The following is a 25,209-nucleotide window of genomic DNA, read 5'->3' as shown; positions in this document are numbered from 1 at the left end:
AGTCGCCTCTAAGGACAAGCATGGGTTCTTGAAGACCAATTCTGACCCGTTTATTCAAAGGTTCCTATTCAAAGTAATTGACGGGAAAGACGAATTATAAATTAGTTACACATGTGGCTCATGTCACCATGTGTATCCCACAGATGTCAGTGTTAATGGTTGTCAGCGCTCATCAATATCTACATTCGACATTTCACACTCGTATCATCAATAAGTGATATCGAATCGCTTGTGTCAATACTTTAACCAGAAACACACCATCAGTGTTTGTCAACGTGTGATCTGTTCACATTCTATTTACTAAACTACATGTATTTTATAAGCCGTCCAGTGTGAATAAAAGACGTGAAACATTTAATGAACTGAACGATGTCGTTTTTGTTTACTAAATGAAGACCAATGCATCAGTTCTTTATAGCCGTTGTAAAATTACTGCGATTTAGCAAGGTCTAGATTAGAACGATTTATGAGCATGTACTGTGATATTATTTGCATTGGTTGGGAGGTATGGCAGACTAGTGGTTAAAGCGTTCGCTCATCACACCGAAGACCCGGGTTCGATTCCCCACATGGATACATTGCGTAAAGCTCATGCCTGGTGCCAGCCGCCGTGATATTGCTGGAATATTGTTAAAAGCGGTGTAAAACCCAGTCACTTTTTTTTCATTGTTCATAAATTACATTGAAAACGTATTTTATGCTATCGATCGGGACAAACCTGAAGGATCCAGATTTACATCCAGAATACGCGTCCTTGTGTTGATCATTACATTTGGTGGTCAGAATGTGGATATAATAATATGTTTGTTTGTTTGTATGTGATTTGACAATATTCCAGCTATAAGGCGGTGGTCTTTAGGTAATCTAGTGTGGAACAGACAGTCCATTGATCAACAACATAAACATCGATCTACGCAAGTGGGATACGATGTCACGTTTCAACCAAGTCCATGAGCTTGACCATCCTATCCTCTTCCTCATCCTGGCCTCTTTAAATACGAGCTTTTAATACATATGGGTTGCTGAAGACTAATTGAAGACCAGGACCAGTATCTTCATGGGCTGGATAGAGCAACAACAGAATCAAATATTGATATGAGAGATTCTCTGAGTAGTCAGTACAACAGTACCTAACTGACCTCTATGAGAATCTGAATCCAACCCTGTGTGTTGCCGCTGTCCTACACAAAGGTGAATGATACAAAACTGAACTGGACTCAGTCACAAAGGATAGAAGTTATTAATCTGAAGTATTTTCTGTTGCAGTATTTTTGGATAATATTCGCTCGATTGGCTTTGCTCAATGTTTAAGTTTCAGACTTGGTTAATCGATGAAACCGCTGTCATACAAATGGGATATTGTTGAGTGCGGTGTTAAACAACAGAAATATCTGACGAAATAAGAACATTTTATACCTTTCAGACATTTGGTTATCGACCAATCTCATTAACTTGTGTGTTTGCAGCAGTGCGGAAGGATCTACATGTACATGTAACTAAACCTGGATCATACGAACCCATCTTATTATCGATCACAGTCATTAAATAGCTGAGTTTGCAACTCATGGAACGAACGCTCAAACAGCGATTAGTTTGGTTTTGGGGAACTAATATCAGATTACCAATATACAGTGCAGGTAGACTCTAAATGGATGGCTGATAGTACTTCGAATTTCGGCAATTAGACAATATGCTACATTAATATATTTGTTTTATTTGTGATAAAATATAGCGATACTGTATGGTGGTCTAGAGGACTTAGAGGTCAAGAGCCCCCTTTACAGCCCACTTTTAATGGACAGACAATTTCTCAACAAGTACAAACTCGGGAATATTCAAACACTGAACGACTTTTTGAAAACTCACTTCTTCGAAATGTCATACAACTGAAAACTTTGTGTCAACGCTAATCTAAGCGATATAAAATTGACTCGTTGATTGGTTGATTGATTGACTGAGTACTTTGTTGCATTATACAGTTGACCTTATAATGTATGATATTTTAAAAGGTTTTAAATGAGTCATTTGATGGTTAACTATTTCTTGGGGATATATTTTGTCATGGTAAATGCATGCATATAACGGAGAGAAGTAGAGGCTATGTCTCAACAGACCCAGCAATAAGTGAGTGAATATGGTTTAACACAACTTTCAGCAATATTCCAGCAATATCACTGTGGGGCAAACCGGGAATGGGGTGCCCTCATTGTACCCATGTGGGGAATAAAATACGGGTGACTGGTGTAACGTGAGAACGCACTGGCCACTAGGCCACACCGCCGCCCCGGAACTCTAATTAAGTGACTGTCAGAGATGTTCATAATGCGTTAAGAATTTTTTTCTACAAAATTCTGTAAATAACCTACATGGATATCTAAAGCAATGGCTCCTAATTCTAATAACTGTGGCGTTAGGGGCTATTTGGTTGCTAAAAATTAGATTCGTGAACACATGGGCGCGTATGAATACATGAACTGACATTTATAAGAGATATTATAATTTTCTAGAGATATGTACGCTCAGATGAGGTGGATTTAACAAATTCAGCATTATTAAACATAAACTAAACATTCTGTAAACTGATTAAACCGTCCTGTTAGACAAATGTAACGATATTGATGAAGCCATTGAATATTTTAGACCTGGTAGGATCCGGGTTAGAAATGGTATTCAGAAACCCATGCTTGTCGTAAGATGTGACTAAAGGGGTCGGGTGGTCAGGCTCGCTGACTTGGTTGACACGTCTTCGTACCCACATTACGAAGATGGATGTTCATGCTGTCGATCACTGGATTACCTGATCCAGACACGATAATATACAGACTGTCGCCATATAGCTGTAATATTGCTGAGTGCGGCGTTAAATCAAACTCGATCAGTCGAATGTCTTGAGTGTCATGCAATTCTCTACAGTGGTTGTTCGATCACGGTCACAACATTCAAGGCCACTAAAAGCTTCTATGAAAGCTTTACTGGAATGCTATTAAAGGTTTAAATCGAAATTAGGCTTAAATCACTGGTGTTCAGAGAATCTCCATCGCTTTACTCACGTAATCAGAATACTTTTAATGGTGTCGCACTATTCAACAGTTACTGCTAGACACATATTAGATAACCCTGCGCACTAAACGCATTTTTGACAAGAGAGGCGGTACAACGAATTGGGCGAGTACACTTGGCTGCTACAGGTAGTTTGACGATTATGCACGTGCAATACATGCTAACCGTGATATGAAATCAACACCGCATATTCCTTCGAATGATAAGACTGCAATTTCAGGTGTAAGATACTGATATTCCACTCTAACCTTTAGTTAAGACGAAGGCAAAGATGATTGGGGCATTGACAAGCATTTTAGATATTCAACAATTTTGTTTACAAAAACCCAGGAAAATGTCATTTGCTTCGTGAAAAGGATCGGTGGTCCTAAACATATTTGCTCAGTATATTGTGTTGATTCAATTCGTTGGGATTGTACCTGTTCCCAAATCGAGTGTGCTATAACAATTCGTGCGTGAAACGCACGGGAAAATGAACTTCTCGATATTTATCAGACAACCTGTCTCCCTCTTGTTTCAAGTGGATCGTCCTGTGGGGCGTTCCCAAATATGCAAATTCTGGTCATTTGTCTAATTTTCATAAATTTGAAAGAACCAATAAAGGCAAGAAATTGCTTGGTTCAAAACTTGCTGACATTTTGCTGCTGAACCTCCTCCATTGTCCATCTTCATAATAGAATAAAGAAGTTGTCATAACCTAACATTGTAAGTTTATCAGATTAGTAATAAGCTACAGGGCAAATTGAAAATCCATGGATATACCTAACTGGTGTTAATCACTACGATGTTACAGGCTTTGATTTCAACAGAACATTCCACAGCAACAATTGCATTGAGACAAGAAGCATGAAAACTCTTTTCCAACAAAATAAAATATTTATTTTGCACATGACATGAGAGAAGAGTACAATGAGGATGAGCACAATATATTCATTAAAGTGATGCTTGTACAAGATGTTCGTGATGACCTCAAACAGGTCACTTCTTCCTTGAAGGCAGAGATAGGCACAGCCAGTCGTCCAGAAGTGTACAAGTAACAATCTAGAAGGACCAGGTTTTTATTTCCAAATGGTATGGTTTTATGTCACTTTTAGCAATATCCCAACAACATCACGGCAGGGGATACCACAAATGGGCTTCACGCATTGTAACCCATGTGGGGAACTGAACTCGTCTTTGGCGTGACAAGCAAACACTTTAACCACTGGACTACCCCACTGCCTAACTGGTCTGAAATGAACTGAGATTTGTTGGATACGAGCAATGGCTCCTCCACATGAAGGAGAAGCTACACATATTCACTACAGAAGCCGTTCTGTAAGCTATGATTAGTTTTCATATCACGACTAATGAATACAATTAAGATTCATAATCAACTCATGGAGATTCCAGGTAAGAACATAGGTCCCCAGCAACCTACTATTGTGGTATGAGCAACCCGATTAGACTTCACCTATGGTCCAACTGCTCTCATACATGTCATACAGCTCTTAAGGCAAGGACCAACAGGTTTGTACATCTTGTTATGAGGTAACATTCTGTTAGTTTTAGCTAAAAGAAGTTTTCAAAGTGTTTTCTCCTTCAGAAGGTTATGGTTGCTGCAACCCACAGCCATTAAGCAAAGCTGCAGCTGCATTAACAACTTCAAGTTATTGTTTCCTCCAGACCACAACCGTTCCTCCAGCTGAACTCTAACTTTACCCAGAAAGTGTTCTCACAAACCACCCTGCATCTCCGACACCCACAGCTTGAATGTCCGATCATAGGAACAAGTTGCGATATATTTGAGGTTGAGGGAGACATCGAGCCCCATCACCTTGCCCTCATGACCAGCCATTGTCTTCAGAGGGGCCCAGTTGGGGCTGGCCCATATCTGGAACAGAGACACCCACAATCAAGGTTAATCAAATGTGGGTCAAGCAGCTTGAGGTTTCAAATGTTAAATTTAACATGGTTAGATCTACAGGTAACCCAGCCCTATATTGATGCAGAGTATGTTTATCACAATAGTACCATGACAAGGTTATATGCAAAATCTGTCGTCGTTGCAAACACACCAAGTAAAGTGGCAAAGTTTGAAATTTCATTTTTTGAAACATGCATTTCTTTTGCTGTACAGTATGTCACAGGGTCCTCTTGGTGACACTACTTTCAATGTTACTTATTGACACCATAGCTAAACTAGGGAGCAGAGTCCAAGTAATGCCTATAGCACTGTAAATGTATAACATGTGTATACAGTCAACAAAACAAGAACTATGTTCTGGCAAACCTGGATTCAAACTCAGTACCTAAGGAAGGTGTGTATGTTACTGGTCTAACAGCTGCATTTTATGCCATCACCGTTTTTATGTAATACTTTTTCGTCATATTCATGGTACCCCAAAATATGTTTTCATAACAAAATTCCAAATTTGACCATTTCTCTGGAAGCACCCCCCTCCTGGCTACTGTACCTTGGCAGTGTTGTCATAGGAAGCTGTAAGGAGGTAGTTCCCATGTTCAGCTGTGAAGAAAAGGCCAACATTACAAAACAACATTAATGTGTATCCAGCAGGTATCTTGCTCATCCCCCAATCCATTTTAACACACTGTTCAAGTGGTTCACACATAATCTCTAGGACAAGCCTCGGGGGATTGATGCTGTCTCGGAATCACTTCAGCAAAGTGTTGAGACTTTCTTATGCTTCCCTTGTTTAGAATGGGCAAGTTGAGTTTAGATTGACTCCATTTTCAACAATTTTCCAGCTGTATGATGGCGGTCTGTAAACAATTGAGTCTGGACCAGACAATCCAGTGATAAACAGCATGAGCATTGATCTACATAATTTGAATATGACGGCATGTGGCAACTAAGTCAGCAAGTCTGACCATCCGATCGCCAGTCAGTCACCTTTTAAGATAAACATGGGTTACTGAAGATAAGTTCTATCCCAAATCTTCATCGGTCTGGGCAAGTTGAGATAAGAGACACGTTCTTCCCTTGAATCACCAAATGGAGATGTAAATGGGCATATTCTATCTCGCAGTCCCCATGAGAAAACGGAACAGCATATCTGTTCTGTTTCATACTTCCATGGAAAAGGCAACAGGAGACCTGTTCTGTTCCATAATTCCATGGAGAAATGAAGCAGAATATCTGTTCTGTTCCAGAAATCCATAGAAAAGGGAAACAAAAGAACAGAGCCCCATTTCACAACGCTATCGCAGCACTAAGACTGTCATAATTCTATGTTACAGTACAGGAGGTATGACTACAAATCAAGTTACGAGATCTTAGGCTTTCAAGAGCTTTGTGAAATAGGGCCTTATTCTTTTTAAAAATCAACCAGGAAAAGGGCATGTCAAGACCTGTTCCAACTCAGAGTCCCCTGGAAAAACGCAACAGGAGACCTGTGCTGTAACACTATCCCATGAACAGAACAGCAAGGGACACAGAAATATGCTCTATAACCCCAGTAGTTTAACACAAAGAATGGTTGTTAGACTCACGCTGGAACCTGACAGTGGAGATGAGGTTGGTGTGGGCGGGAATGGTGTAGTTACACTTGCGGTGCCGCAGGTCCCACACTTTGGCTGTGTTGTCCTCACTTCCAGAAGCCACATGGAACCTTGCAAACAATACAATATTAAATACAGTAAAAACGGACTGGTCATATAGAGGTATACTAGGGCTGGGTAGTAGCAAACATTTGGTACAGATTTTTGCACTGCTTTATGTACTGCAATGCATTGGAAGCTAAAGTGATTTATAGAGATAATTACACAAGCGTGTCATATTACTAATATGAAATAAGTGTAAAAGTCGTGTGACACACTTTATCGAGTGTAACAACTGCTTTATTATCCACTCTATTCATGTTTTATCAGATTCTGATTAAGCACCATGAGCAAACTGCTTGGTGTTTGGAGAGGCTGTGCACTACAGAAGATGACTTATTATGTATATCTGTGCTGTTAAACGATGTAAGCAAGTGTGATGGCCCTCTTCACTGATGTCATGTTCAATTGTTTCATGATGTCGCAGAGGGCAAAAATACAGAAACAATGGTTGCTAGGCAAACCTGACATGCATCGGACGGATAATAGACACTGATATTATGTGCAGATACTATTTCCTATATCCTTAAGTAAATAGCACTAAGCCGGATTAGTCTCTGCCATTTTGTGGTCATGGATGGATAATAACCTGAATGAAAATTCATGTACAAGTCAAAAAAATGTTTGCATACTTCTTTGCCCCAATATCCTTGAACACAGAAGATATAATCCATCCAATGTGTAATGTTTTAAAAAACGTTTTCACTACACCTATGATATCGCAATTCCTGTTGGACAGTAACAAAACTAAAAGATAGTTGCACCACAAAATATACTTACCTGTCACAGTTCAAAAGAAACCAGTGATTGATATCGTGAATACACTATCAAACATGTCCGTGAGGCTGACAACTTGATCTATAAGTGTCTTAATGCAAGCACGGGTTGTATGGGAACACTGGGAACCATGAAGTCCAACTGGAGCCCAGCTAGCTCTTGTTGAAAACATAGCAACCAGTTTTAGCTACCCTAAGACATTCTCTGCCAATGCTCATGACAGTACATGTTGAGAAGTAACTTACCCATCAGGACTGAAGTCGACGGTGAGGATGGATTTGAGGTGTCCCTCCATGAACATCACGCAGCGGCCTGTTCGCAGGTCCCACACTCTGCCATACGCATCCAGCCCTCTGGCAACAACAAATACAGAGATCACACTAACAGGATTTGGTGGTCAGGCTAACTGACAACGTGCCATCGAATCCAAGCTGTTGATGACTGGATTATCACAGACTCAGTTATTTACATTGTAGCTGGAAATATTGCTAAGTTCAACGTTAAACAACAACCAAACCCAAACCTACCCTGTGACGGCAAGCGCTCCATCATTCTGGAAGGCGATGGAGTACACTGGTTTACTGTGTCCCTCCTGATGCAGGATCTCCTCCTGGGCTTGCAAGTCCCACAGCCGCCACGAGTTGTCGAAACTGAAACCCACACGTAGGTTTAGCCTAGGGTTAACAGACTGAGAAAAGCAAGTAAACATTACTATGTTCTCAGGTACCTCAAAACAGAACATATTTCTTGGAACTATACTCATGGAAACAAATAAGGGAACACATGAAAGTACAAGTGTATCTTTATTTATTTCCAAAGTTTCACCCACAGTGCAATACACCCCTTGTGAAGAAACCTTGAAGAGAATAAAGGAACACCTGTACTTTCACATGTTCCCTTATTTGTTTCCATGAGTATATGTAAACCTGAAGTGTGCTTCTCACTGTATATTTGGTCATCTCTTGTGTCCTCAGAATAACCACATTTGAGGTTTTTGTTTTGCAGGCACAGGTTTTATCTCTTAGAAAGACCTCTTCCAAGGTTTCACTTTATGTTAGTAAGACCTCTTCCCAGGTTTACTTCCCGCAATTGTCTTTTCCTAACTCTATATGAACATCAACTTTGAAATGATAATATAATTTTCTGAATAAAATTGATATTTTGTACTTATCCTGACTCATGCTTAATTGCTTATCTCCTCTTCCTGGCGAAGATAGTGGAACACCTGAAATCCCTTGAAGTTCCCTTCTAAAAGAAGCGCACGTAAAATTCACACTCTTGAGTTACCTCCCCTCCCACGCACATGCTCAGCTGATCGCCATGATACTCACTCTCTCCTATAATCATCCGACACGAGAATATGTGAATTCAACGTGTCTGTGAGGCTTTTCATCATGAGTCAGGATAAGTAGAAATTATCAATTTTATTCAGAAATTTACATATTTTACCTCATCCTGACTCATGCTTAATTGCATACAGAATCCGCCCTAAACGGCAGTGGGTCAGACCATGCTGGATTCTGATGGCTGTTCAAAATTACGTCCATTAATTTTCCCCCTTAACAGGAACTTGTAACAGCGATAATTCGGTCCTCTCCTTTCTAATATTCATTGTAAATTCTGAGGTCCAGTCGAACTTGTCTTCCGTAGACAACTTCGTTGATTGGCACATGATGACATCAAAAGTAACTAGTGTCCTGCCAGTTTCTGATGCAACTAAATGTCAAGATATAGCAATCGAGAATAGTTGCGATCCTCTTCGTGTACAAGTATCTTCGTTATGAGTACAGGGTCATAATCACTCATGCTAGAGTGTTTAAGACGTGTTTGGGTTAGGACTTTGGGTTGGAGGCTTGCGGAGGTTCTAATCCTGCTGCTTTAAAAGGCTCTCAATATAACAGTTCTGATCCACAATGAGATAGTGTTGCGCGATACTTCCGTAAGTGTCTCAGTAGATATAGGGATAAACAGGCACTTGAAACTTTGCCTTCTAGACTTGGTACTTGCGATGTATAACTTCAATGCTCTGACTGGACATAATGATAAATCTTGAGTATCATGGGGTCTAGGGATTGAAGATAGTGCTGGTATGTGGAATTGTTGACCGGTTGACCTGGCAGTTGATATTTTGCAATAAAATCCCATCATAGACCCAGATGAGCTGTCTGCTGATGACTTGCATCAAAGCTCGTGTGGTTGAAGACTAGAGCATGAATTTCTGCAATTCGTTCAGCTGACAAGGTCTTCTGAGTTAGCAGTTCAAATGAGGTCCGATCAAGCGGCTCTTACGAATCACTTGTGAGATGTTGGAGTACGATGTTTAGATCCATGTGGGAGCTCTAAATCTACATTGTTGATCTCCTGACTTGAAGGAGGGTAGCAAGGCAAGTAACTCAGGTACTTTAGTCAGCTTGGTCCCCGTTTCCATGGTGACAACTGAGTTGAGAGCTGTCAAGTATTATAGATAATGTAGAGCCTTTCAGACCTCTGGAATGTCGTATGTGACATAAATATTCTGCTATCTGCGGATATGTAGCCTTCATTGCCGTCAAGCCTTTCTTCTTGGCGTATGTCTGAAACCGCTTCCACTTGTCATCATAAAGGGTGCGAGTGGATTTCTGTAAGGCTAAGGTAACTGCTTTCGCTGCTCTCGTAGAGTATCCTCTGTGTTTTAAACAGATTTTGATACCTTCCACATGTGAAGTCAGAACGCAGATGGGTTGCTGTATGCCTGTTTCACGTGGGGATGGACGAGAGTTTCCCAAACTGGTAGTTGTAGTGTTGGTTGTCCTAACTCCTCTATGAGTGTTGGAAACCAATGTCTCATTAGCCAGTAAGGCGCGACCAAAGTCAGTTGTAGCCTCTTGATCTATTACATTTTCTCGATGACTTTTGGTAGCAGCACTGGAGGGGGAAACCCTATGCACCCCATCCTTGGAGAGACGTGTCTACATAAAGACGGTTGTTGAATGCCGACTGTAACATATAAGTTCTTGCGCAGACATTTGACTGGTGAGTTCCCCATAGCGGGTGTAGTTTCAAGTTGTCCAGCATCGTAAACCAGTCAAGACGTAGTTGTAGGTGTCTTCTTCTGGTCGTATCCTGAGAAGATGTGAGCAGACCAAGTAGACATTGTCATAATGGTAGCGGAGAGAGTAGAACTTGTTCTAACATCAACTTGAACTTTGACCCACTGATTCTCTGGGACAGCGGGTATTTCCATGTAGTGATGAATCAATTCCCGAGGAATTTAGATTCACATTCAAGCTGAGTTAGTAGCCTGATAGTGAAGTCCAACTGTAGACTGAGTTGACTTCTCTCAAGGAGAACTTGTATGCTGTAAAGATGCGTCATTCTTCGTTTCCAGATCGTCAATACTATTCATTATGAGCGTGTTGACATTTGCAGGAAGTCCATTTATAGCTGGCTGCCTGTCCGATCAGGAGCTGTCATTCACTGCTGCAATCCTCGTGATAGGCAACATTGAGTCTGCTGTTTGAAGACCTTTATGCAGCTGTCATTCACTGCGGCAATCCTCGTGATAGGCAACGTTGAATCTGCCGTTAGAAGACCTCATTCGCAGGTGTCTCTCTGATGGAGGGCTCCATATGATGAAGATGGAAGTGACGAGCGTTGAAAGGTGGCACAGGTGGCACAGGTTGTTCTTGAAACTTGGTTGCTGACTTGAATGCCATAAACAACTTCTCAGAAATCATAGATATCGGAACTATCAGCAGAAACATCAACACATCTTCCTTCTTTCTTCTATGCTGCCTGACGAATCAAATGACCTCTTCTATAAAATTGGGTTTGTTGGTGTCCTTGGATGTGAGACTAAGTCCAGACTATTCCTAATTCACAATGTGACTTCCGAAACAGAGATGAGAACTTCCTTCGGAGAAGATGATCTCGTGCGATGCATTTGATGGATACCGATGATCCTTCTTATGTGAGCCCAAGTCTAAAAGGGACCACAAGAACTGATGGCACTTTCGACAAGCTGGGGAGACTGCAGAAGATCTTCTCCATTGACGAGTAGACCTGTGACTGCACTCACCCACGTGAGCTTCCTCACTCACATGAGCGTAGTCACCCATGTGAGTGCACTCATCCATGCTGACGACGCCTTCAACGACTTAAGCAGACTGCTGAAGATCTTCTCCCTTGACAAGTAGACCTGCGAGTGCACTCACCCACGAGATCTTCCTCACTCATGCAAGCGTAGTCACCCACATGAGTGCACTTGCCCGTACGATTGCACTCACTCAATGTAGGAGGATCTCTCTTCGAACAGCAATGGGATGATAAGGATGACGGTGACGATCTTCCTGAACAGGTGCATATATGTGCTTCCTAAACATCCTCTGGAGTGAGTGTAGATCCAGTTGAGTGCTCATCCGGAGCAGCACTCGACGTAGTTGAAGATTATAGTCTTCGTTCTTCTTCAACATGACCTTACCATGCTCACATTGCATGAAGGCGTCTGCGTCGAGTGGTTGCGTTGAGTATAAAACACCGGAGACACGCTGAAGAAACATGATGTGACTTCTGAGTCCGAAAATAGAGCTTCCTCCGGTGACAAATCATGATTGTGTAGCTACTCGTGTGAGTGTACTCACTCGGCATGGGTGTATCCTTCTCTGTACTGCGACCTGATGACTGGGACCTGGATCTTCTGGAGTGCGTGCATGCATGCACCTCTTCTTCATCATCAGATGTGAGTGTTGGTCTAGATTAATGCTCTCGCTAATTCACAGTCGACATCGTTGATGAGTGCAGTCTTCTTTCCTCTTCCAACCGTCGCTCCATAAGATTCATCATCTGCGTTGAGAATTGTTGCATGAAGGCACCTGCGTCAAATGCATGTGGTGTGTGCATTGACGACTGTGTTGAAGAGTTGTCTACGATGTCCGAGGTTGCAGTCGACATCTGCGATGTCTGTTGCAGATGAAAAGGGTTCTGAGGCGTTGATGATGCCGTCGGTGTCGATCTAGTTGCCAATGTCCGTTGGCTGATGTCTTCACTCAATATCATCAACAGTGAAACATAAAAAAATTGACATTCTTCTAAGGGGATGATCTCTTCCCCAAATGATTTCTACATCAAAGAAGGATGATTCTGCGATGATCTTACAGACAAAGACTTCGACTTCTATGACTTCAATTTCTTGGACTGTGACGGCCCTGCCTCAACAGACGGTCTCTTCTGAGTCTTGGGAGGGGACTCGCCCAACCCTGGACACAACCTCAGAGATACGGCTGGCATCTCACTGGAATGAATCTCAGCATCAATAATTAAACGGTTACCCGATTTATTTCACCAGATTTAGACTTTGCTCATCTCTAGCATGTCTGTGAAAAGACCGTAAATATAATAAGAATTCTGCTTCCGACAAATTAATACAAAATTTAGGAGTGTGAGCAGAACATAAAAGTTTACACGCCAGGCAAAGTAAATGTGGGTCAACTGCCGACCGGCGTAAGCTGCACTGAAAACATGATTCACAGTCTCAGTTGATGAACTTCGTGTTAGAAAAAGGCACAATAATCACAAATTTGTATAATAATAATATATATATACAAGCCAAAAACCGCATACAACACAAATTTAGTTAGAAAAACCAAGAGAATGAAAGACTTATCGCTGTATACGGGACCCCGGGTGCCTCTAGCTGCCCTCGTTGGGCGATAGGGAGTGAATGAGTATCATGGCGATCAGCTGAACATTTGCACGGGAGGGGAGGTAACCCATGGGTGAGTGTGAATTTTACGTCCGCTTCTTTTAGAAGAGAACTTCAAGGGATTTCTGGTGTTCCACTACCTTCACCAGGAAGAGGAGATAAGCAATTAAGCATGAGTCAGGATAAGGAAAAATAAATCAAATATATAAATATACTTTCCAAAATGTGCGAAGTGAGTGTTCATTCTTGAAAAATATTGTCCTTACCAGCATGTCCCAAGAAATCGCCCTGAAGGGTGATAGGCCAGTTTGGACACACGGAATGGTGCATGACCTTCAATATCTGCAATAGGTTCATCACTGAAACACATGAATGTTACCAAATAAGCAACCTAGGAGTTAAATTGGTCCGCTTTAGTTATTGCACTCCTTTTACCATTCACACTTTTTAATTATAAGTTCATGTATAATAATAATACATCATGGCAGCCTCTATTGCCATGTGTCATGTGAACTAGGGAGTTTAAGCATGCATGTTAAGGAAGGTTAAAAGATATACGGAACAAACCTGACTAGATTCCAGAGCTTGACGGAACCATCCTGTCCACATGATGCCATACAGCATACACTGTTGTCTAGACCGATTGTAGCATCGGGGTGGAACACAATAGCACCAACATGGCAATTGTGGCCTGAAAACCATAGACCAATTTCATTGTTTATCAAATAACCATGTTATTACACTTATTACACAGTAGATGTCACATAATACGAGACGAAATTACGAAAGATGAACAAAATGACAACAGCGTCAACAGAGAGCTTCTTGGAAGAGATGAGTATTTAGGGGACTTCTGAATCAGGGATAAATAGAGCAGGAGATCACGTCACTCTTCATCATCAGAGCATGGGAAGGAGTGTTGTCCTAATTGTATGAGCCTGACATTGCGTACTGTCAAGAGGTTTTGGTTTTCTGATCAAAGTGATCTAGATGGACAATAAGGTTGTATCAGTTCTGAGAGGAAGACAGGAGCTGTGTCAGTCAAACACTGATAAGCCAGTCAAATCAGGAAAATGTTTAGAGCACTCCCTGCCAGTTGGGCACATATGTATAAAAAAACCCCATGTGATATAGCTTTTGTTTCTAATGTAACACCTCAGAAATTCATGGTTTATACAAAACTGCTTTCCACACAGCAAAGCCGTTTATATCAAACTCTGATGGTCCAGTTACGTCAAACTCGTCAAACTGGATGTGTCCTGGCAGTCTCATGTAGATGAATAAGTCAAATGTTTCTATTGCAAATTTACAACCTTTCTCTTTTTGCTAGCATGAAGGATGCTGTGTATTTGCTTTCTGACTGCAAGGTCAAACAATGACATGTTCAAAAATGCATTGTCACTAAATATCAAATCAAACTTAAAAAGAACCAAAAGTGAAGGTCGAAGTTTAAGATGAAGTAAAATGTCAACAAAAACAATACTCTCAAACTCTCTTGATATCTTGCACTGTAGTTGCTCAAACACAAAAATATTTTGAAGCGTCACTTAGACCTTGACCAGTGTATGAAACTCCTACAAAACACAGTCGCCATCACCTTGAACATTTACTGAAGGTCACAAAATCGACTGGGCCCTGCACCTTCCCTAGAAAAATTTTGACATTGAATATTAAGAAAATCCAGGGACAGGCTGACAAGGTAAAACGCGAAAGCCCCTTGTGACCTTCAGATGAAGGTCAAGGTCACCAAACCTGATGGAGACCTTTCCTTTACTATGATAAACCTAAATACCAAATATGAGAATAATCTAGTCAACGGTTCTTAAGATATGGAGCCTATTACTATATCTCATGCTTCGTGCTAAACGAGCGGTGGGGGGTAATAATAAATGCATGTTGAAATACATCCATCTTGAGTCCACATCGCCATGGAAGTCATCCAACTAGTACTACCAACACCAGACTAAGAGTTAGTCCAGAAGAACAGCTGACTATCATGTGTGTCAAATGTGTAACAATTTGCCACTGTACAGACTCTACATCCATATCCTGTATCTGGAGAAATATACAGGAACAAAGGACTAATACAATAGTCCAGCTGGCTTCCACTTGTGTCACTGACGTTGTGACTTTTAGTTTCAGTGTTTTGTGCATTAGTGATTGTTCTGGGTTTATGATTTAAATTTTCCACTTGGTGAGTGTTCATACTATTTGCTTCATTCTTTCATTTTTAAATGCTATCTTTTCTCTGGAGGATCAAACAAAAATCTGAATGTAATGAAATGACTCCTGTGAATACGACCACACACTCAGTCCGATTGTCTAGCCCTCAACAACATAATCACCACTGCTGTACATGTGATCCCCATTGTTGTGGCTGTTGCTGTTCTCCCCTCCATGCTCCCTCCCACCCACTGACCATCACGCTGCCTGTCCTCCATACAGGACTATCAAATTCATAGTCCATCCCATGCCATTATCAAATAAATATGATTCCCAAGCATGACTTTCCTAGCTTAGTCGATTCCAGAAATTTGTCACAATTCAAAATTTCGCTGATGTGCCAAACCCTGGTTAGTCAAACTATTTCTCTGGTCGTCTAGACATCAACACAACAGGTTTTAACAGTAAATAAGCAACACTTGAACATTCAGCTTGTATTTTAATATAATATTTAATAAAATCTCTACTATATGCACATGTAGATACATAATTAGTTATGGCCGTACCTCGCAACTGTCGGATCAATTGGCAGTCTGGAATGGACCATAGTTTACACAACCCAGACCTGGAACATATCCAACATATTTCATCATCATCCTAGACAGGTGCTCTTCCCTACCTCATATAAAATATATCTCAGACCAACCATCAGTTTGATGTTTGTTCTCGTAATGAAATCATATTTGTCAGTCATGACCTTGTAAATTGTGTTACCTGGCTCACAACCTGCACAAGGGACATAACTCTGCACTGTTAATTACAGTGCCTCACACTACTGGGCCGCAAGTGTCCCAACAAAGATCAGTGGGGACTATTTGGTGTCTGTCTCCACAAGTACAGTTCCAGTTATTTCACAGATGGGGATGCCTTGGGGGAGTTTGCTGTGCCCACGTCGGGAGATGATCCATGTTTGGGCAACTAGCTCATAACCTCTCAAGTGTACCATGACCCATACGAAAGTTTAAAATTGTTGAACTTCAGGCAAAAAAGAAAGTATAGCAAATCTGAAAGTATACTGCATGAATATGTCACAACACCAATGATTCCTTCTATCTGCTTCGTTGTCATAACGTTGTGTAAGATAAATCACTGTCAGGTCTCACTGAGAGTTTAAAAGTTATCTAAACCCAAATGTGCAAGTTGTAGAATGCTACCATGAGGCGACTGCAAGCATCTGGGAGTCTGGGCTGAACTGACAGTGGGACAGAGGTCGGTCATCTCCAATCTGACTGCAGTCATTTGTTACAGACTGAAAGCAGGATGACACTTCAATGGTTAAAACAAATAAATAAATGAAATACAGCATGTATCACAATACAATACAACAATTTAAAACCAGTGTATCCCAACATGGATACATTAAACTGTAAGTTATACTTGTCTAAAATAACATGAACAATGTCCAACCAGCATTGAACTATGACCAGTGAACATACATGACAGTGCATGAGACATCCATGCCATATCAATCGCGGTATTGATTTATTTATCTGTCCCACTTACTGACTTAATTATCTGGGCAGCTTATTGATTTATTAAATTTTATCTTTAACTTTTATTGATTTATTTACATGAGATACTTATTGATTTATTTATCTGTAACCCTTACTGGTTCATTTATCTAAGCCACTTGTTGATTTATTTACCTGAACCACTTATTAATTTTTGGGATGGCAACAGGTGACAGTGACTTCAGCTGATTTTCAGCTGTGGGTCTGGGGTCACAGGCCCATATCAGGGTCCAGAATCAATTGATTTGCATTTATATTGCAGTATTGATTTATTTATCTGTACCACTTATTGATACTTAATTGCACATCACATCCATTCAGCTGGCGTCCATATCATCATTATCACAAGTCAATGCTCTTACACCCCAGACCAGTAAGTGCTGTTTACACCTGGATTCACTTTAGTCGCCTCTTATGACGAGCATGGGTTGCTGAAGGCCTATTCCATCCCGGGACCTTCACGGGTCCAATGCATATTGCTTTTTGTATGCTAGCTTTCATCCCCTGATGGGGAGTAAGATTATACTCCAAAACATTTTGTCCCTCATATTGTAGATGTGAATAATGACCATTTATGAATTGCATTGTCACATGCCTTAGATCAGTACTTGGTACATAGTACACAGTAGCTGCAGACTTCAATGCATTGTCACATGCCTTAGATCAGTACTTGGTACATAGTACACAGTAGCTGCAGACTTCAATGTATTGTCACATGCCTTAGATCAGTACTTGGTACATAGTACACAGTAGCTGCAGACTTCAATGTATTGTCACATGCCTCAGGTCAGTACTTGGTACATAGTACACAGTAGCTGCAGACTTCAATGTATTGTCACATGCCTTAGATCAGTACTTGGTACATAGTACACAGTAGCTGCAGACTTCAATGTATTGTCACATGCCTTAGATCAGTACTTGGTACATAGTACACAGTAGCTGCAGACTTCAATGTATTGTCACATGCCTTAGATCAGTACTTGGTACATAGTACACAGTAGCTGCAGACTTCAATGCATTGTCACATGCCTTAGATCAGTACTTGGTACATAGTACACAGTAGCTGCAGACTTCAATGTATTGTCACATGCCTTAGATCAGTACCTTAGTACATGGTACACAGTAGCTGCAGACTTCAATGCATTGTCTAATGCCTTAGATCAGTACTTGGTACATAGTACACAGTAGCTGCAGACTTCAATGCATTGTCACATGCCTCAGGTCAGTACTTGGTACATAGTACACAGTAGCTGCAGACTTCAATGCATTGTCTAATGCCTCAGGTCAGTACTTGGTACATAGTACACAGTAGCTGCAGACTTCAATGTATTGTCACATGCCTCAGATCAGTACCTTAGTACATAGTACACAGTGGATGTAGACTTCAATACATTGTCACATGCCTCAGGTCAGTACCGTAGTACATGGTACACAGTAGGTGTAGACTTCAATGCACTGTCACAATGACATGTGACACCCACAGTGTGCAAATTTTATGTTGGTCCTGTGGTAACTGGCTGGTAAAATTTAATCAGGACAACTAAATGATGTCTTCACAGTGATCCTGATGGCCAGTGAATTATATATTGATAGTTAATCTATGAATGTTATTTTGGACCAGTGAAGTACAGAGAGGACCACTAATTATTGTCCATTCACTGTTCCTGTGGTCCAGTGGGAAATTCTGCATGAGTTGCTGAAGATCAATTATAACCCAGACTTCCTGGGCAACAGACATAAGGATCTTCTGAAGTAGGTTAAGGAAGATCTGTAGTGAAACATGCTGGTGAGACAGCAGCTGAATGATTCCTAAAAACAATTTATGTCATGAAGAAAACATATCAGAAAGACAAAGACATTCCCCTGAAACACAGACTTACCCTTATTCTCTTCTGTAGCTCCTGTATCTGAGCATTCTTCTGTGCCATGGGAGTCAGTTTACTTTCTCGTTCTTTGCTAACCCTCTCCTTCGCTCTGATACATGACAATAGTGTTGTTATGATTCATTTGTTTATTCAGTGAACTGAACTGTATCCCTTTATGAATTCAATTTATTAAGCATAATCACCAGACTAAATTATTCAAGAATTTCTAAAACAGATTGTTTTTACTTGAATTTGGATGTTATTTATCAAAAGAATGTATGGAAAAACAGAAGCTAAGCAGTGTAATGATGAACATTCCTATATATTACATTTGACAGTAATGCTGGAACATCAGCATAAAACAACTAACAAACAGAAAAAAACAACAAACATATTCGGACTGACCCCATCTGTTTCCTATTCTGTGATGGGCTTACCTTGGAATGGAGTAGTCAGCCAACCAGTATCGTGCATCCTTCAAGCTCTCTGTTCCTTCATGATACCATGTGATATTCTCCTGAAAACAGCTTATACTGGTGTCATGTCAAAAAACATAAAAACATATTCATAGAAAAATTAACAAAAAATTCAGAAAACTGAAAGTCCCACTGCTCTTGATTATTGTGTAAGAAAATTATATGCACTTCTGCATTAAGGACCTTGTCCTGCAATTTAAGTCAATCAAATGCTCGATTGTTTTTAGTTGAAAATATGGGATTCAGATCTTGCCATCATGTCACACAAAGGAGATTTATGATTGACCTTTCATCATTCACCATCTTCAAAGGCCTTGAGCTTACCCAAGAGGTTTCTTAAATGCATCGAATTGTTTGTGCAAATAGTCATAGAACAATGCATATCCAAACTAAAAGAAACAAGAGTCATCAGAAGATGATATATCCCCCAGCCCCCACAAATCTGAAAGGACAAATCAACTGACAGTTACTTGATGTTTTCTTAGATTAAGTTTGAATCGTTTCAATGGAAGTCATGAAAAATATAAATGCCATATATCTGTGAAAAGCAAAAGGCACCACTTCAAGATCTGTCTCTTATATCTGCCAAGATCTGCTTAAAGATATGAAATGGTTTTTGAGTTGTCCTCTGGAAACGAAGCCTATCCCTTCATTTTGAGACTAAGTCAGAATTGTTTCAATGGAAAACGAGAAAAATAAAAATGCCAAGACATTGTAAATAGCAAAAGGCACCACTTTGTGGTCTGCCTCAAGTATCTGCCAAGTGTTTGCTGTAAGATATTAAACAGTTTTCTAGTTGTGCTCCAGAAACGAAGCCCATCCCGCCATTTTGAGACTAAGTCCAAAACATTTCCATAGAAACCCAGAAAATTATAAATAATAAAAACCCTCTAAATAGTTGTGCTCCAGAAACAAAGCCTATCCCGCCATTTTGAGACTAAGTCTGAAACATTTCCATAGAAACCCAGAAAATTATAAATAAGAAAACCCTCTAAATAGTTGTGCTCCAGAAACGAAGCCCGTCCCGCCATTTTGAGACTAAGTCCAAAACATTTCCATAGAAACCCAGAAAATTATAAATAAGAAAAACCCTCTAAATAGCAAAAGGCACCACTTTAGGTTCTGACTGATGTATCTAACAAGTTCTGCAGAAAAACACTGAATGGTTTTTGAGTTCCGGAAACAAAGTCCACCCCACCATTAGACTTAACACCAAAATGTTCCATTGAAAAACAAAAAAATAAAAATGCCAAAAATCTGTAAATAGCAAAAGGCACAACCATAGGTTAAGATTATTATATCTATCAAGTTTGGTCTAAAGATATTGAACAGTTTCTGAGTTATGCTCCAGAAACAAAATGATTAAGGACAGACGGATGGATGGACAGACAGACGAGGTGTCAACTATATCCCCCTGCATTACCTACCAGGGGCATAACAAATGAAGTAGTTGTATTTCACCGCCAGTTCAGTGAGTTTCCATATTCAAAGCTGTAAAGATTCATGGCAAGAAATTTGAACAGAAACTGATTGCCTATGCTGGCATACTCGCATCCCTATCAAAACTTGAGCATTATTCCCAACCTCTTCCTTCTTCCTCTGTTCCTGCAACTTCTCCTCCTTCTTCTTCTTCACAGCATCTTCTCCAAGTCGGGCCAATAACTGGCGCAATCTCTCTCGCCTCTCTGCTGGACCCTCACCGAATAAACCTGGAATGAGACACTGAGTGTGAGAGAGAGTAGAATCAGACATGAATGAGAGCAGTGAAGGTTAGTAAATGGAATGGTTGAGTGAGAGAATGAGGAAGGCTTATTGAAATGAGTAAGCTCGTCTAGAAAAGTGAGGTGGAGTGAGGAGGGCAAGGTGCCAGAATTACTGAATGAATGAGGGAATCGGGAACAAAGGCTGGGATGATTAGGAATGGCTTATCAGTCATACATGTACTCACATATCGGTTCTCCCAACTGTCGCAGGTTGGCCTTCACCTCCGAGTCATCTGTCGACACCTGAATCTGACGAGCCTGAAATGGGAAAGAATGAAATAAAACACACAGGGCTTTTTTCAACATTTTGCAAGCGTAGCAGCCATAAAAATGAGTCCTGGGATGGGAATCGAAACCATATACCTTCAGTTCAAAGGTCAACTACTTTGTGTACATGTATAAAGGCATTAATCCCATGAGCAAGCTGACACTGTAAGGATGTCATCTGTAGAAGGACTCTACTATCCTACACTGATATCAGGGGTTCAAACTTTAAGAAAGTAACTCGTCCTGACTAATTTTCCACTTGCCCTGATTTTATGACATAATCAACAGTGATCAAAAGCAAAGAAAGATAACTGTACTTTAATATCATTATTGCGAAATTTATTAGCTACATTTCGTGCAGATTTCAGTTGAAACCCAAGTCTACTGCAGTTTGAAACCATAAGTATAAATTATCTAGTAGCCCATAGACAACTAAGATACCATTATCTGATTGCCTGAAAGAGAAAAAGGCTTGTCCAGGGCTTCAGAAGATGGTATTCTTTAACACCTTGGTATCACCTGATATTCTGTAGCAAACTTTACAGCATCACTCAACTTTCAGTGTCTGGATGACCATACTTTTTAGGATGACAGAAATGCTTAAAACATAATCTGTACTTGAAAATGCTGGGCAAATCCAAGCAAACACCAGTTATCAAATTTTACTGCAGAAATTAAATGAGCAGACATTAGTGTCACATCTGCAAAAGTCTTACCACAAAGTTCCAAAATTATCAAACAAAACATGGCTGTGATACCTACCCGTTTCCTCTTTTCAAACTGTGCTAGCACCTCTGCCTGACTCTCGGCTTCTGCCTCGTCTATGTCAAAGTGTCCTCCTGTACAGAAGAGTAAACACATGCTGTGATATCTTGTGAAGTAACATATTATGAAAGTAATGTGAGTGGTTGTAAGTATGGTGTTGTAGTAATTGTCACTTTGTAAATCATACTACTAAATGGCAGCAGTCAATTCAACTATTGGTGAAAAACATCATGCATGCTATCACTGGCAATAATTCAACAGTGGATTCCCTGGTACCATTTGTTCCACCAATAAAAAGAACATTCAGGTAACACACACAGCTTAGGTGATAATAGTGAGTGGGTGAGTTGGCTTTGACTGCATTATTGCAATAGGATTTCAATGGGATTTCGTCAACTATCAGTTATAAAAGTATCAAATTTAAGTCAAGTGTGATTTTTGGGCATAATTCAGAAAACAGGAAGCAAGATGAACACTGTTTATTGTGTTTATTGCTAGAGGTTCCTCTAGCCATGTGTTACCTTCAGTGATGTTGATATTTCCAGCTTCAATGCCTGCCTCGATAGCATCATTAGCCATTGAACCTGAAGTGTCATCATTATTGAGGCGACGTCTTTCCTGGTCTTCCAAACTCCCATAATGCAACACTTTCGACCTCTTTGGCACCGGAAGATCTACTTCGTCATCAGACATATTGCTGAGGAGACAAGCATTATAAGCATGACTCAGGATAAGAAAAAACATATTGTTTTGCCACCTTACAACGTACAATCCAATTTGCTGCCATGTGCAGAGTGAAGTTGTCATATCCTGTTATATTTTTAGCATGGAAAAAATGCAAATAATCTCCTAGTTGTTGCAGGATTTCTCTTGATGAAGCAAGTTTTGATTCATGCTAGATGTAATGGCAGTAGGGGTTCAAAATAGTTTCAGAATATTCCAGAAGTTAATGAAATGATCAATACTTTAATATTTCTATGCTTAAACTTGAGAGTCCCAGTATATTATGGTGTGTCAGTTTAACGTTGAAGAAAATTGATGCAGGTATTACCAGTATGGCGATGCTGACAGTGACAATTCTTGAAATATAATCTGAGCATTTATCAAGAAAGATGCAGGATAATATTTTTACTATAAAAGTCAGCTCACCTGAGCCACAGAAAATGTGCATCAGACACATTTGTAAGTTGTTCACATAGAAAGATCACGCCATAGAATGACATCTTGAATCAAGTACAATAATTTTATCTCAAAAATGAAATATATTCATTGAACTATACAAGCACCTGTTTGGTTGTATCGCCGTTGTTCTGACACAACACCCGATGTAAACATGCATCATACATAATCCACATTGTGAAATGCCCAAACTGGGGTTAGACTTAGAGGAAAAACAACAAACATAACTATTGCAATGTTTACTTACGTCTTTACGGATTCAGAAGATACAGATTATAATCGTGTTTATTTTTTCCCCCTAATGAGTGCCCGTTTCATATCAAATGGTCCTCGTCCGCATTAATGCTTCAATATTATCACATTAAATCCTGATCAGGGTCGCGTTCATGTGTCGTTTTGATGGGCGCAGACATCTTTGTTCTGAAATCTCGACTCTTCTCGCGGTAACTAGAACGTACATTAGTAGGACGACTTCTTACAATAACTCAGTCGGTAACTCAGTATACTAACCAGCTGTGTTACATTCAGTGGAGTTCAATATAAGATTTAATGAACAATTGTTTTTAATCATATTATGTGTATATTACTAAAACTATCATCACCTCTACGCTAGTTGTTCGTATTTTCTGTTACCATTCGAATAGTTTGACAGGGTAACACCACCACACTGAAGCTAATAACAGTTCGGTCAGGTCTGCCAAAGTTTGAAAACAAACCAAGAGGACTTCGTACTACAGATAAGGGCTCCTGAATCAACTTGAAGGATTAAATATTTTCCACAGCTGTGACAAAATGCTAAGGCGCAACCCAACACGAATTGAGCTAAAAATAAATGATCTCGAGGAATATGAAAATATGAAGAAAGAGCTGGAACAGAAGAAAGAACCCAAATCGTTTCCATTAGAGAGTCCCACCCCCGATTCTTTAGAAGGCAGGACAAATATTAACATGGTTCATTCGAGGATTGGATTCGATCCTAAACCTCTACCACAGCCGTCCAGACTTCCTATTCATTTCCAATGTTGATGTGATGGAATACGTGGTAACTGATGTTTGTGGCACTGATGTCAAAAAGCTGTGATCTGAGTAACTTATCTCATGGGCATGCCAAACACGTTGTTATATTTGAATGGATTACTGAAAGTTTCAGTGGCAGTAAATATGTGTTCTCAACGTGCACAGTGCGATAACACAGTGACAAAGATATGAATAGTTTCACCAAGAAAGACAAGAGAGCTGTCAACTGATTTTGTGATGTTACACTTGTAGTGGTAATCTTGCAAGCTAAATCAGCGATGAACTTCTGTTGGCCCCAGAGACATGAATGATTCTTACCCCCACCTGCAAGAAAAGAGGAAAAGCAACATCATTCAGGAAAGAAACATCAGAATGCTTTCAGGACTGAGACCTGAATCCCTCAGACTAACAGAAGATGCGTGTTCAGCTGATAAACTTGGAATTCTTGTGATAAGAGAATGTTTACATCACTGAAGAATATGCAGATTTTGTTTATTGCTAATGCTATATTTTTTATTTTACAGCAAAGATAACATTTTTAGAAAGATGTGTTGCTAATGCAACTCATGTACATAGTACTATCGTCAATTTAGGTATTTGCTTATGATGCACTCTGTGGTGTTCCAGTGTGTGGATTGTTGTTGATGCATTTCATGCAAGTCTCTTACAATATTAAAAGTAAGGCAGAAAAGTTTCCTTGTGTTTCGTTCATTATTCTATTACAGCCATTTCAGATGAATTTGTCCTAACCATACAAAGACATAAAGACATAACATCTTTGAGTTGTCCCTATGTTGCACCCAGCAATATTTCAGCTATGTGGTAGTGGTCTGAAAATTTCAAGTCTGGGTCAGACAATCCACTGATCAACAATATGAGTATTAATCTATGCAGCCGGGAAATGATCCCAAGTCAGCGATCCTGACTCCAGATCCCGACATTGACATTGACACAGAAGCATAAAACGTTTGCCTCGAAATGTTGGATATAATGAAGCAGTAAGAATATATTCCAACACATTGTTTT

At 40.1% G+C, this 25,209-nt stretch overlaps 1 protein-coding gene across 1 annotated transcript; it reads right to left on the bottom strand.

The window, feature by feature from the left end:
• Nucleotides 1-3,916: 3,916 nt before the first annotated feature.
• Nucleotides 3,917-23,635, bottom strand: LOC137273493 (U4/U6 small nuclear ribonucleoprotein Prp4-like). Its single transcript, XM_067806206.1, has 16 exons — nucleotides 23,414-23,635; nucleotides 22,509-22,684; nucleotides 21,985-22,061; nucleotides 21,141-21,213; nucleotides 20,777-20,901; nucleotides 19,154-19,233; nucleotides 18,732-18,825; nucleotides 16,495-16,589; nucleotides 15,847-15,905; nucleotides 13,685-13,808; nucleotides 13,384-13,476; nucleotides 7,965-8,087; nucleotides 7,683-7,790; nucleotides 6,553-6,671; nucleotides 5,517-5,566; nucleotides 3,917-4,933 (listed from the first exon to the last, which is right to left on the bottom strand). The coding sequence occupies exons 2-16, from the start codon at nucleotides 22,678-22,680 to the stop codon at nucleotides 4,775-4,777; spliced, it is 1,551 nt and encodes a 516-aa protein (XP_067662307.1). The 5' UTR covers nucleotides 22,681-22,684; nucleotides 23,414-23,635; the 3' UTR covers nucleotides 3,917-4,774.
• Nucleotides 23,636-25,209: the final 1,574 nt, after the last annotated feature.

This window comes from Haliotis asinina, chromosome 2, assembly GCF_037392515.1.
Source record: "Haliotis asinina isolate JCU_RB_2024 chromosome 2, JCU_Hal_asi_v2, whole genome shotgun sequence".
Taxonomy (NCBI): Eukaryota; Metazoa; Mollusca; class Gastropoda; order Lepetellida; family Haliotidae; genus Haliotis; species Haliotis asinina.
This window is presented reverse-complemented; position numbering and strand designations above follow the sequence as displayed.

Excerpts from the sequence above, each read along its gene's own strand:
- LOC137273493 (XM_067806206.1), bottom strand. The coding sequence starts at position 22,680 with ATGTCTGATGACGAAGTAGATCTTCCGGTGCCAAAGAGGTCGAAAGTG. Across the intron at positions 19,234-20,776 it reads AACAGAGGAAGAAGGAAGAG|GAGAATATCACATGGTATCA; the intron begins GTTGGGAATAAT and ends AGCTGTTTTCAG. Across the intron at positions 6,672-7,682 it reads GTCGACTTCAGTCCTGATGG|GTTCCATGTGGCTTCTGGAA; the intron begins GTAAGTTACTTC and ends ATTGTTTGCAAG.